Raw genomic sequence first — 14,795 nt, forward strand, 5'->3', positions numbered from 1 at the left:
ATTTCTTCATTTTGATACCTCATTTCCGACAACCCAGGATAATCCCACCTCTATCCAAGGATAATCCCCATCCCTACCACAACCTCTACTCTGGTGGATTTCTAACATAGTTTAAAACCTTCCCAGTACAATTGCAGTCATTTTGATATAAAGGTTTTGCTACTACTTGCCTGTATAACTACAAGGCGTGTCAATTGCTATTTTAATTACAAAAGAAACACAATTCCTGCATTGTTATTGCTAAGTATCACTAATTAGTAGTTATTGAACAACACTTATGGTTCTTAATTGTAAGTATTTCTTAAATGTTAGTTGCACTTGAGGTATTTAATTAAGTTACCATTTTAGAAGTTGTACAAGTCTCTGAATGTTCTATGTGAAAGTTATTTATTTCATGTCAACTTATATGGAAAGTATATGTTATTATGTATTTAAGGTAATTGCCCCTTTTTTGATAGGTTCAATGCAAATTTATTTAAATATATATTTTTTTGTAGTGTTATTCAGCAGAATTTTGGTTTGAGGATGTTACAGGTATTTCCAGGCTTACTCGTATATTACATTAAATGTGTAATATTAATTTGATATCTCATTAATGTCAACATTTATATCACCAACCTTTTATCACTGGCAAACATTTTTATCAATGGCAAACATTTTTATCACCAATATTTTTTCCACTCACATTTCTTTCCCCAACATTTTTTGTCACCAAATATTTTTATTAACATTTTTATCATCAAATATTTTTTTGCACCAACATGTTTTAAACTTTTTTATCATCAAACATTTTTATCACTGACATTTTCTTACCTTGCATCTCAGCTTTATGCTTTTTTTTGGTTAATGTACACTTGACCCATTCATTTTCCTAATAAATATTGATTAAAGTTCAGAAATATTTCCCCATGTGAGCACTTGAGTACTAGTGTACTATCATTTATCAAAAACCTAATTTGGCCCAGAAGGCAGGTTTCCCATATCAAGTATTATTAGCATTCTAATATAATTATTTAAATGTATGTATCACACTAATGATGAGAGAGACTGATTACAGACATAATGGATCGGATATTATTTATTTTGTGAAATATATATTGTATATTATATACATTATGTATAGTTATATAAACATTATGAAAAATTATTTAAATATTTTTGAGATCCAGCCAGTCATAGCATTGTCATTCTTCCGTAATTTAACATTGGATTTAAATTATTATTTCATGCCTATTTTACCTGGATAACCAAAAGTACTCCTTGAAAAGAGAGATATTGTCAATATTCATTGTTCTATTAAAGGCACCACTATGGGCGTCCCATAGATGGAAGATTTTTTGCTATAAAAGTTTGGTTTTCATAACTTTAATCCCACTAATGACAACTTTGTTTATATTTCAGTCACCGTGAAAGAGTCTCCCAGTGGTTACCCCCGGCAGGAAACTGGAATCTCCGAGCGGACTTGCCGTACGGATGGGAAGCAGCTATCGATGAGAACAAGAAGTCATATTACATTGAGTATGTAATTCTTAGAAATTATAAAGTAGATTAATGCTTCAATTTAATTGTGTAAACATTGTATTTTATAATGACTCTAGCGATTATAATATTTATTAATTGCTGTATTTTGTTTATATCTATCGTTATGACACTTTCATAATATTTTGGATATGTTTAAAGTTTTGCTGCTAACCCTCTGCATAACTATTGGCTGTAACCCTTTTTTTTTATAGCTAAACCATCCCTCCCCTCCCAGCTTTATTGAAGCTATACATAAAATAACAAATTGACTAAACCAAAGTCACACACAGTAGGTGAGTGGGGGATATAGACTACATAACAAAATACAAGCAACGTGGTATATTTATACTGTATAATAGATTCCAGAACATGATCTATCATAATATTTGAAAATGCCAATATACTGTATTATTATTGTATAGGTTTTCATACATTAAATTCAGCAACCAGTCGATTTTAAAAGAATAACAATGATTAATCAGAAAGATTTGTTTATTTCTTTCAGTCATGTCAGTGAATCAACAACACGTGCAGATCCGTTTGAGGCTGACGACATTCAACCTGTAGAACGTGAAGTCACCCTGGTACGTGACAGTGCTCTTGGATTCGGTTTTATCGCTGGCAGCGAGCGCCCTGTCGTCGTTAGATCGGTAACTGAAGGTTAGTAGGAACATTTATTATCATGATTTGGTGAAAGTCTACTTTTTGAAAACATAATTGAGTTGAAATTATTGAGGACTAAAATATTGTCTTTATCTCTCATAATTTGCTTAATAATTATTCAACATCATCAATTACAGGTGGTTACCCCAGGTACACATGCTTTTAAGTACTTGTACTCATACCTGGAAGTGTTTGACACGACTCTGTCTACACTATCAAACTAGTTTGATAAAGATAAAGTGTGATGTGCCCAAATGTGGTAGTGATATGCCTAAATATGGTAGTGATATGACATCATTGTGTCCATATATGGGCACATCACATTTTGTTTTTCACATAAAGTTTGATAGTGTAGACAGAGCTTAAGGGAGCTTTTGACTTGCAATAACCGACGACCTAGGATTTACAAGTTGATGTGTTACATAGCCTAGACCTAGAAACCAATAAACATGTATTAAGGAGTAAAGCATGGTCAAATCACATCCCAACTTTCCCACATGCGCACAATGAATAGACACGACTTTTTCCTAGGTCGTCAGTCTAATCATAGGTCGAGTGTATACAGTTATAACGTGTGTGCACTTTAAAGAACCCAGTTCATCAATTGAGAAGAGTAGGAAATTACCCTGCTAAACTGGTTCACAAAATAGCCCCTGTATCAGAGGGATTACCACCTATCGGACAATGATTACTATTGGTAATCCTTGGCCACATGGCATAAAATAAATAAATAAATAAAATCGAAAGCTGCCTAAAAAATAGGTTCATCCATGAACTGGAGTAAAACCTCCCAGGTAATCATTTATACTCAAGTGCACTCGAGTGCTCAAGTATATTAATTTAATATAAAAACATAATTGTCACATCTGAAATAGATTCATACAGTACCATGTATTAAAATTGTTAGTTTTGAAAATGATACACTGGGACGAAATAAAATAACCTAGACATAATCACAATAGAAGCCTTTAATGCTATTTATTAATAATAAAAACCTTAAAACTGTGCAACAGTTTCACATTTAAAATATTTTAATCTATTCATTGAACAATAAATATATTATTCATTCATTATTACAGAGCTATTAAGTAATGGTTGCCTTTCGGGCAAGTGAAGGAAATTCTTTTGCACTTACATATCTGGATTATTTCTATGAAATGTACTATTATAATAAAAAGTATACAAATTATGCCAACAAGTTTTTATTGAAATTTAATTGGCCGATAAAAATGTTTGGTTATCAAAGAACAAAGACTCCATTTATTTTGTTTACTTTTGGGAATAGTGAGTTTCACACTCTTCCCTGGTATACTACAGTGAATAATAGAGTAGTTTTGTAATAGGGTGCTTACTAATATTTGTTGTGACTTTATGGGACTACTTAATCGAATGTGGCATTATATACAGTGAAATCTCTATTAAGGGGAAAAGCTTGGGAAACAAAAAGATAATAATAATAATATCAGTGGCGTGTAACAGTTATGAGCGCTCACTAGCTAAACCCAAGGGCCTCGGCGGTTATAAGGGCCTCTGAGCAGCACCCAGAGGAAACAACGGGCATTAAAATATGTTGAAAAAGGCTGAAAACACTTAAGGTCATTAAACCAGAGGCCTCAGTCCTCTGTGTTACGCCACTGTGTGATAGTTACAGTAATATGCAGGTATTCCCTATTAATACAATTACATTATATTAAGTAATCAATCCATCTGAATTTTTATTAAAAAGAAAACTTTATACAGTGGAACACCTATATGGGGACAACTTCAGGATCAAACAAAGTGTCCATTGAATAGGTGTCCCAAGAATAGAGGCTTTCCACAATGTTAAAACATATGTCTCCTTGTTAGTTTCACATGAAAGTGTCCCCTTAATATGGGTGTTCCCTGAATAGCAGTGTCCCAAAGAAGGGGTACTGTATAACATTATTGTTAAATATTGAGGGTTTGCATGGCGAAATCAAATGTTGATAAAAAGTGTGCGGTGCAACCAAGTATATCTAGTTCTAAAAAGAACTGTTGAATTTCTCAACAGTTCTATCAGCATTATTGTTACAGTATAATTAATCCGTATAAAACTAGACATCTTTCCGATCTACATTGTGAATTTGATTTATTGCTAATTATATAGTGTTGATGCATATTAATTATCCTTTCAATTATTAAGGCTGAATATAGTGACTTATTGCAATGATTGATTTATCTTTCAAATTTTGTTTTTAATTACAGCTGTATAGATAGTCTGTTTTTATTGTTGTTTGTTACTAAATACTTTTAAAAATGAACAACAATTTGTTATATATAGTAGAACCTTTTATAAGGGGACATTTTTGGAACCCTATGAAATGTCCCTTTGATAGAGATGTCTCCTTGATAGTGTTAGATGTAGTGTTAAAACATACATTTATCTCTTGTTTGTTTGAAAGGAAAGTATCCCCTTAATAGGAATGTCCCCTTAATAAGGGCGTCCCCTGAACAGGAGTGACCCATAGGAGGGGTGCTTGTGTATTTAGTTCTTAGGTGCGTTCTCTGAATAGGGATGTCCCGATGAGAGTTCTTATGTTACATACAGTACTTAATGGGTGTAATGGGGGGTTTCCCAATGTTCACTGTATTTGTATTCAGTGTTTAAATTTTAATGCATGTTGTTAACATGAACTTTACAAATATAAACAAATGCTATGTGGGTTTTGTTCAGGTTTGGTAGCTTATATATATATATTTCGGTGTCTTTTATTCATCAAGTATATACATAAAACAATTCATGGCAGTATAAACTGAATTGCGAACTGAGTAGTTAAAAACATTATACAAAATATACAGAATTAAACAAAATGAGCAAAATGAAGATTAATTAATAATACAATAGTTAAGTTACGGTACATAGTCAATTAATTAGTAGAAAAATATCTTTAAAAATATACAATGTTTAAATATATAAAAATAATAAATATAGAAATATAAATATATAAATATATAGTTTTCATTTTCATTCTTTTTCGTTCATTCATTTAGTAATTTAACCATTGATGGTATAGGGGAGCATTGGAATCGTTTAGTTCTACATTTATATTCTTTGTATTTAAGTGAGTTTCGCATATTCTATGCTTTAGGTTTCGTGAATCAGTTTCCTAAACGCTTAAAAAAAAATAATCTTATTATATATTGATTGATCGATTGATGTTTGGTTTATTATTTCAGTTATCTGTTAATAGCCTTTAGATAACCATCATAAGTTGGTATACTACAAACATGATGAAATAACTATGTGTATGTAATGTATAATATTTAACAATGTAAAAACGCATACTGACTGCCAATCTATTTTAACATTACACTAATTGATGGATTCCATCCTGACTTAGGTGTTTAAATCACAAGATAAATAGTTTATAACGATGAGTAAACTCCTTGTCATCAATGATCATCATAATTAATTTAAATTTATAAATTACGAGTTAGTAATTATTGCAAATTTCCGGAATCTTTACAAGTCATTAATTTGTATCCGGCTTTGTATATTCAACGAATCTTTTAATTTCAATTTATGAGATGACATTGACAGCAGTGCAAATGTTAAACATTGATGTAATCTCGCCGATCGTTTTCATGCTTTGGTTGTGATTTTAGAAATTGAGATCGTTGCTAATTGTTAATTTGTATACTTGTTTATAATACCTCGCTGTTGTTGTATGTTACCATGGTAATGGGTCATGCTTCCTTGTTGATTACTTAAATTTATATGACACTTCAAGGATTACAATTGATATTATTTAAAAAGATTGTACTAAATATAGTTATCTTTTAATCATGGAGGTGGTACATTTTTAACTTTTCCATTGAAACTATTTGTACTGTATACACTTTTCTCATAGGAAATTATTCTATAGATAACTAAATGTAATGTCATATTATGTTATTACTACTATATATTAAACTTGTATATATTCAGTAATAATTTAAAGGAATTAATTTGTTTTTTTAAACAATAATAAGAGAGAACTATATTTATGTTCACTCATAATTTTTCATACATACTGTATATACTTTTACACTGATTGTTCCCTTAATAGGGGGTTGACCAGTGTTAAAACACATTATTGAAAGGATCTCTTATTAAAATAGGTGTCTAAAAGGCGGATTCTACTGCATCTTGACTTAAGCAAAAAGATTGATAAATGTCATCCTAGATATCTTAATTTATTTTTAGCCTACATAATGATTTGCGTGAATTACATAGTAGGCTATTCAAACATATTGATTACAGTAATTGAAATGAATCCACGATTCTATTTCAACTATAATACATCGTTCTTATTTATTTATTTTTTTATTTATTCGGTATATAAAAATATATTACAAAACGACAGTCAAGGACTGAAATGAAATGTATTACAAATGACTAAAAATTAGTTAAAATTGCTATAAAAATAGAAACATCTTAATAAAATTAGATATCGTACCATACAATTAAAAACATACATGAATAAAAAACCTAAAAACATTCACTTATTACATATCTAAAAAAGAGCTAGTGGTGCCTATTAATTATATCCACCATGGTGGGAACTGGAGACGACCTAAGTCTGCTGGTTTTACAATGAGGTACTTCTAGAAAGCGGTTGACTCTGAGAGACCGAGCTGGCTTATGAAGAGGGGGAAGTATTTCTCTAAACAGCTCGGATTTTAATAAGCCTTCCCCGAAAGACAACACAAGTTTGTTTCTTTAGCACTTATTGCACAAAGCCTCTAAGCGCTTCACATTATTGCTGTACCTTGGTCATTTTTTTATCAAACACGTATGGAATCATACTCCCATAATACAGCTAGTAATCAGCGCAGTTGTGTTTTTGACCTTTATACCAGGTACCCATTTGTACACCTGGGTCGAGAGAGGCAAGTAAAGCGTCTTGTCTAAGGATACAAACAATGTGGCGAGCATTAGATTCGAACTCACAATCTCATCAGTGGTCCAACACACTGTGCCACACACCTTTATTTCTTGAACTTGACACACGTTGTTGCATGTACCAATTTAAGACACATCACAACTGCAAATTGAATTTTAACCGGAAACCTGTTTGGCCCAACACCAAAATTAAACAAAAATGAGGCTATGTTATTGTGCGCATCTACAAACCAATCTGTACATCAGACATCTACGACAGATTTCTAAATTTACTCAAATTCTGTACTTGGGGATAGAAACAAAACATATGCAAAGTCCTTGGTGTTTGGTTTATTTGGGAGATCATAAATTCATCATAAAATACTCTGTTGTTATTGTAGAGGAACACAACTAGTATTATATATAAATGTTTATATTTATGTTATGACGACACTAATACCTAAAATGTATGTTTAAAGATTTGTTTATTTGGAAGATCGTAACATATCCATTGTAGGCCTAATAGTTAATATTATGCAATAAAAAATCCTATTGTTATGTACACAATATTATATGGCTTCATGACTATGTAAATTGTTATGTTCATAATGGAGGGCACAAATACTAAAACTTTAATTTTATAATGGCGACATTAATACTTAGGTTTGTCATTAATGCTTTCGTATGTTTATTTAACAGGTGGCCCATCAGTGGATAAGTTGTTACCAGGTGACGAGATTTGCAGGATAGATGATGAAAACGTTCGGATGAGTGATCGAGAATATATCATAAACAAAATCAGGTTGGTTAAATTTAAAATTGGTAAAAACATTTTTAGAGATCCAAGTAAAATGGATCATGTAGCGTTACATATGCTTCTTACTCTTCTTATAATTAATGTAACATATTTTATTTTTGAGAAAAACATTTTTTTTTACATACTGCCTCTGACACCATTCGTCATTTGTTATATTATATTTTTGTACACTGGTCCATTTTGTGCCTTAGATTACCTGGATAAACAAACAATAGCCTTTCTCTTCGAAGAGAGGGATAGTACTCGACCACCCCTCTACATCTTGAATTTCCCCATGAGGGATGAAAAAAGCTACATTTACTGATGGGGATGTGATCATTTCAGCTGAAAATTTCCTCCTCATTCCACACTCTAAAAAATGTTCTCAAATTAAATTTAACTGAAAATTTATATCCTATACTTTCTTCTGTAATATAGATAATATGTAACAAAAAACAAATGATAACAAATACTATATGCTAGGGTCAAGCTGTAGGTCATCCAATTGCTATTGTCTCATATTTTTAACTTGTATATCTTCTGCATATATTATTGTTATGTGTGTTTGGAATTGGAATTAAGTTGATTTTTCTCTCGGCTTTATAGGCTATCCTTGGTGTCTTATTTAATGTATTTGATTGCAAAGTGTTTATATTCATATTGTCTTGTAATCATATGTTGAAACCAAATAAAATCAAATCAAATGTATTTTTAAAGAATACATGTTTGAAATAAAACATGATTTTACAGTTTTGCTCGAAGCTATATCAGATTCAATCAGAATACTAAGTATTGATTATTATAAGAAAAACCCCCTTTTTTTAGATGTATTTAAATTCAATACATGCCACGTTCTATGTTTTAATGATTGCAATAAATGTCACATTGACTGCATTATTGCACAATACATCATTCATCAGAAGAATTAAGATAAAATGACGAGGTCTTTTGTCTCATAATTCCAGGTACCAAAATGTATCAATAATTGGCCAAAACAATTGAAATAAAAATCAGCCTTTAGACAAGGTTTTTTGTCTAGCCTTGTAGGTGACATTGTTGTAATCAGTTCTGAAAATTAATATAATGCTACTTCTAAGTGTCAAAATCACAATTTAGATCAAGTGAATAAGTGGTATGCTGGTATTGTAGTCTGTGAATAAGTAGTATTCTGGACTATAGCCTGTGAATAAGTGGTATGCTGAACTATAGTCTGTGAATAAGTGGTTTTCCTGGACTATAGTCTGAATAAAGTGGAAAAATATTAAAGTGGAAAAATATTAAAGCAAACTGAAAAGTGACGTCGCTTTCATTTTCTCATCATATCTAAAAATATATATTATTATTATCTTTAGAAATTCAATTGAATCTATACGACTGACTGTTATTCAACCGTACATCGATAAAACCGGTCTGAAATCATCGTTTCTGAGTGCTACAAAAAAACACAAACTGAAGAACAAGCCGACGAGGGTACGCTTCGCAGAATCTCCAGAAGGCATGGCTGTCACTTCCATTCAGGTAGTTGATCAATGTTTTGAATAATTTATTGGACTTTGAAGTTGAATTTTGAGTTACGGTAGCCGAAGAAACTTGACTGGTGTTGTGGCTTATGATGCTTGGCTACCAATCCAAAGGTCCTGTCATATGTCATGATGTTAAGTATCCAGCCTCTCACAGTTGAGATCGCTGGTTCGAGTCCCGCTGGGGGTTTTTTGTTTTTTATTATTTTTTTATTTATTTTTTTTTGTGGACCTTGATCTTCGACCCTGACCCTTCAAAATTTAACCACAATTACATGATGAGTCATTGATCATTGTGGCTAAGTTTAGTGAGAATCGGATAAAAACTGTGGTCTCTAGGCAGTAAAATAGTTTTTTGTTAGTTGTAACCTTGACCTATGACCTTTTCCCCTCAAATTCGAACTCCAAGTTTTTGGGGCATAGATCATTATGACCAAATTTTGTGAGAATCTGCTAAAAACTGTGGCCTCCAGGCTGTTCACACACACAAACACACAAACATACAGGGGTGAAAATATAACCTCATTGGCGGAGGTAATAAACAAATTAATTTGTAGTGATATTTTTAACACCAAGGATTATTGTACACTGTGGTGTATCCTCAACGCGATTAACTTTGTAATATGTCTTCTCTCAACGGCATTAAGTTGTAAAACCTGTTCATAATCGTGGATATAGATGGCTTATGAAAATCTATGAATAGAAGTAAATCGTTCCATGAAAACTATCCCGCTGGTCGCTGTGAACATGTTACAACAGAACACTTTCACTAATAATTTTATAGTCAGTAGACCTATACGCGTATTTCATTAGCCTAGGTAAAAAAGGTATCCAGTCCGAGCCTACCCTGAAATTGTGTGTGGTCTAATAAGGTTTATCGCAAATAGCATGAGCAATGCATGATGTGAAGGAATTGTGAGCAACAGCGTCACCAATATGATAATGATTTTATATCGTGTGGTGTTGCTCCCGATTCCTTCCCATCATGCATCGTGTACGTTATTTGCGATAAACCCTGTGTAGAGTGAATGCATATCAAACAAATTGTCCAGAATAATTTCAATACATTAATAACAGTTAGTTTGAACAATGATAAAGATGAAAGATGCAATTACTACAGAATTACAGCAAATAAAACATATGTGTAGTACGTGTTTCTACTCCATCCTTGCCAACCACATGGCTCGCCATTGATTTTTAATATTACAAAATGCCTGTACAACCGTTGCCAAGCTGATAGGTTAAATACATTTATATTAACATAATTTTAAGATAAAGTTAATCGTTATAATCGAAATTATTCAAACAAATTGATTGATGAATATTAACTCATTTTAATCAGAAGTAACAAAATTTTAATCGCAGTTGTGTTTTTATAAAATACATAATTTTACAATTATTATAAATGGGAATATAGTATATCTCGTTGATATTAATAAATTAAGGAAAAATAATTCTTGCACTTAGTTTAAAATTATTCATCATTATTATTCCTGTCCATGCATTCTTCATCATGACCTAGTTTGAAAAATGTTTGCATGACAATATTTTCACTTCAGCTAATCATTTTAATTGAGTAATAATAGCAACAACATTATCTTTATAATTAACAGTAGAATTAATTGGCTAATTATAATGTTAGTTTAAAGTTATTAAATCTGTATATGTGTATGTTTATTGACCCATTGACAACCCCTCCTTTAGGACACCCCTATACAAAAGACACCCTATACAGGGGATACCCCTATTAAGGGGTCACTATCCTATGAAATTAACCAGGAGAAATATATGCTAGTTATAATGTTAGTTTAAAGTTATTAAATCTATCAAGTGTATGTTCACTTTAATCTGTATTAACTTTTATAAAATTCATTGACCTATTTTTTGCAGAACATCCCCTCCTTTAGGGCATCCCTATACAAAAGACATCCTGTACAGGGGATACCCCTATTAAGGGGTCACTATCCTATGAAATTAACTAGGAGAAATATATGCTAGTTATAATGTTAGTTTAAAGTTATTAAATCTATCAAGTGTATGTTCACTTTAATCTGTATTAACTTTTATAAAATTCATTGACCTATTTTTTGCAGAACATCCCCTCCTTTAGGGCATCCCTATACAAAAGACATCCTGTACAGGGGATACCCCTATTAAGGGGTCACTATCCTATGAAATTAACCAGGAGAAATATATGCTAGTTATAATGTTAGTTTAAAGTTATTAAATCTATCAAGTGTAATGTTCACTTTAATCTGTATTAACTTTTATAAAATTCATTGACCTATTTTTTGCAGAACATCCCCTCCTTTAGGGCATCCCTATACAAAAGACATCCTGTACAGGGGATACCCCTATTAAGGGGTCACTATCCTATGAAATTAACCAGGAGAAATATATGCTAGTTATAATGTTAGTTTAAAGTTATTAAATCTATCAAGTGTATGTTCACTTTAATCTGTATTAACTTTTATAAAATTCATTGACCTATTTTTTGCAGAACATCCCCTCCTTTAGGGCATCCCTATACAAAAGACATCCTGTACAGGGGATACCCCTATTAAGGGGTCACTATCCTATGAAATTAACCAGGAGAAATATATGATTTAACATTACAGCCAATACTTATAAAGCTCTTTCTACACTACTGTATCAAACTACCTATTGTGATGTGTCCAAATATAGTAGTGGTATGCCCAAATATAGTAGTGGTATGCCCAAATATGGTAGTCACATAAAGAGCTTTAAGATGACACTCTGTTGATTCCCAATGATGTCCCCTTAATGGGTGTTACTGTATAAGAACCTGATGTTCATCCAAATGTATGTCACTCAATAGCAATGACTTCTTGTAACCTGTATGTTTAGCCTAAGATTATCTTTTATTTTTTCGTCGTATTGCAAAAGATTGCCAATAGCGAATTTAATCATTGTACTATAATAGATGGCAATTCGTTCAGACACACAAGCTGCTCACATAATTTTTTTGTACAACTTATTTTTCTTGTGAAAATACCTCCTGGTCACAGACAGGATTTGAACCCAGGACCTCGAGATTGGTAGGCCCACCTCGCATGTATCTTGGTGGTTTTGTGCTTGTCTTCCTAAGGACTATGGTTCAATCCTGACTCTCACTCTCCAAAGCTCTGTCTACACTATCAAACTTTATGTGACAAAAAAATGTGATGTGCCCATATATGGACATGGTGATGTCATATCACTACCATATTTGGGCATATTACACTTTTTTGCAAACTAGTTTGAGCTTGAGCTTAAGCCTCAAATGAGCCTCAATTTAAGCATGATAATTCACATGTTATCCTGTGCAATTGCTCGCTGTTGGGTGTGTATAAAATATTTTTTTAAATAAATAAAAAGAATTGTTCATTTCTTTTTAGGGTAAAGTTCCTGCTAGCTTAGTTTATCTACCAAGTGTTCTGAAAGTCTATCTTGAAAACAACCAGACAAAATCATTTAAATATGACAGTAAAACAAATGTTAAGGTAAGAAGAATATACATCTTTCATAAATTTTAAAACAAACTACCTTGGTATGGAGGGAGAATGGATGTTTCTTTGCATATATAAATCGGTGGAGTTTAAGTATGACAAAAAAAAAACATACCTTCTCACTAGCTGTCAATCAAAGCTGTGAAACATTAATATTAAATAGTCATACAGTTGATGCACGACTTGTTTTTTTTAAATTAATAAATTCATATAATGCATAATTGTTCTCATTCTAGCGTTTAATAAATCTTTCAATTATTCAACTTAAATTTTCCAGTCTATGCATTTAAAAATATATTTTGGTCAAATATGTAACTATCTTTCATTACTACATGTATTTATATTTTCATAATATGCTCATTGGTCATGACGCTCATATTTTTTTTCTAGGACGTATTAAACACTTTACAGGAGAAACTGAACATCACATGCATGCAGTACTTCTCGCTCGTTATGCAAGACATGCGGAGCACATCACATCATAAATTTATCTTACTTCATGAAAACGAAACACTTCAAAATGTTAGTATGTTTTAAAAATGTTTTTTTAAATTGCCAATTTGGCTAATTTACTTATTCTAATAGATCTGTCTACACAATCAAACTAGTTTGACAAAATGTGTGATATACCCAAATATGGCAGTGATATGACATCATCATGCCCATATATGGGCACATTTTTTTGTCACATAAAATATAATCGTGTAGACAGAGCTTAAGAAGTGAGAATTCTTTCCCAATGCAACAAAGGTGAAAACACCAAAAAAGAGACCGTGGGATAGGGATATTCCTCCTTTGGAATATCCCTATTCAGAAATCATTATTAAGGGGAAAAGGAAATGAATGTGTCTCCTTAATAGAGGTTTTACACTGTATAATTTTTTTTTAAATAGAGTTTTGTCATTAGAAAAACATACTGGCATCAGATAAAGTTGAATGTCATCTAAATTATATTATGACCTATTTATCTACAAAAACTGTAGTAGATACATAAAATATTTAAGTAGTAGCTTTCTTTTTGAACTGTTGGCAAATTATCACAACAGAAAATTCATGAAGCGAAAAATTCTAATAAAGAATTCTTAAAGATTTAGATGACTTAAATGATTTCCCCAGAGGTCAGGTGTCATTTTCCATGCATGAGGAGATCAGAGATATTTACTTTTAACTAAATATATGTTTGCTTTTTTAAATGAATGCAGAACAAATTAAAATATAAAAATGTATTATTTTTTTTATTACTACTTCTTTTATTTTAATTTTAACTATATGCACACAGAATGTGGAAAGAATACATGTTTTAATAGTTAAGGTGCTCGCCGAGGGCACAGGTTCGAATCTCTCCTAAGAACGTCTGATAAAATGCATTGTTTTTAACTGTTTTGTATATTCTTTCAAATTAAGCCTATGTATGCTATTTTTTTTCTGTATAGATGTTATAATTTTTCTTTAATTTTAAACCGTGTAACTGGACCATTTTGAAAGACAGTACTTTGTTACTGAAAATGCAATCAAAGAAAAGAAAAAATAAACAATAAATATATAGTGCAGTGGTTAGGGCTTCTTGTTATTTTTTATGATATGAATATCTGACTTCCGCAATAAAAAATATTGATAAGATGCAGCGTTTAAGCCGCGAGTCTAAATATACCCTTAATCCATTTCTTCCTTTCTTTCGTTTTCTCAGATTGCATCAAGGCCAGGATCGCAGCATTGGAAATGTCTCTTTCGCATCACTTTTGTCCCCAAAGATGCATATGATCTCCTCACAGCAGATGAAAATGCCTTTGAATATTTTTATCTACAGGTTGGGAAAACATTAATATAGTTACTCTTATTATACAACACAATATAAAATATGTTATTTTTTATTTTACATGAATATTTTATCTATAGGCTGG

The 14,795-nt window shown here is 31.6% G+C and overlaps 1 protein-coding gene across 3 annotated transcripts in view; it reads left to right on the forward strand.

The window, feature by feature from the left end:
* Positions 1-14,795, forward strand: part of LOC140048561 (uncharacterized) — a 55,461-nt gene that overhangs the window by 19,848 nt on the left and 20,818 nt on the right. For all 3 annotated transcript variants that reach the window (XM_072093302.1, XM_072093303.1, XM_072093304.1), the window contains 7 exons: positions 1,402-1,518; positions 2,027-2,181; positions 7,769-7,871; positions 9,218-9,383; positions 12,784-12,888; positions 13,285-13,416; positions 14,582-14,701. In XM_072093302.1, coding sequence (XP_071949403.1) covers positions 1,402-1,518; positions 2,027-2,181; positions 7,769-7,871; positions 9,218-9,383; positions 12,784-12,888; positions 13,285-13,416; positions 14,582-14,701 — 898 coding nt within the window. The remainder of the gene's footprint in view (positions 1-1,401; positions 1,519-2,026; positions 2,182-7,768; positions 7,872-9,217; positions 9,384-12,783; positions 12,889-13,284; positions 13,417-14,581; positions 14,702-14,795) is intronic.

This window comes from Antedon mediterranea, chromosome 5 (assembly GCF_964355755.1).
Source record: "Antedon mediterranea chromosome 5, ecAntMedi1.1, whole genome shotgun sequence".
Lineage (NCBI taxonomy): Eukaryota > Metazoa > Echinodermata > Crinoidea > Comatulida > Antedonidae > Antedon > Antedon mediterranea.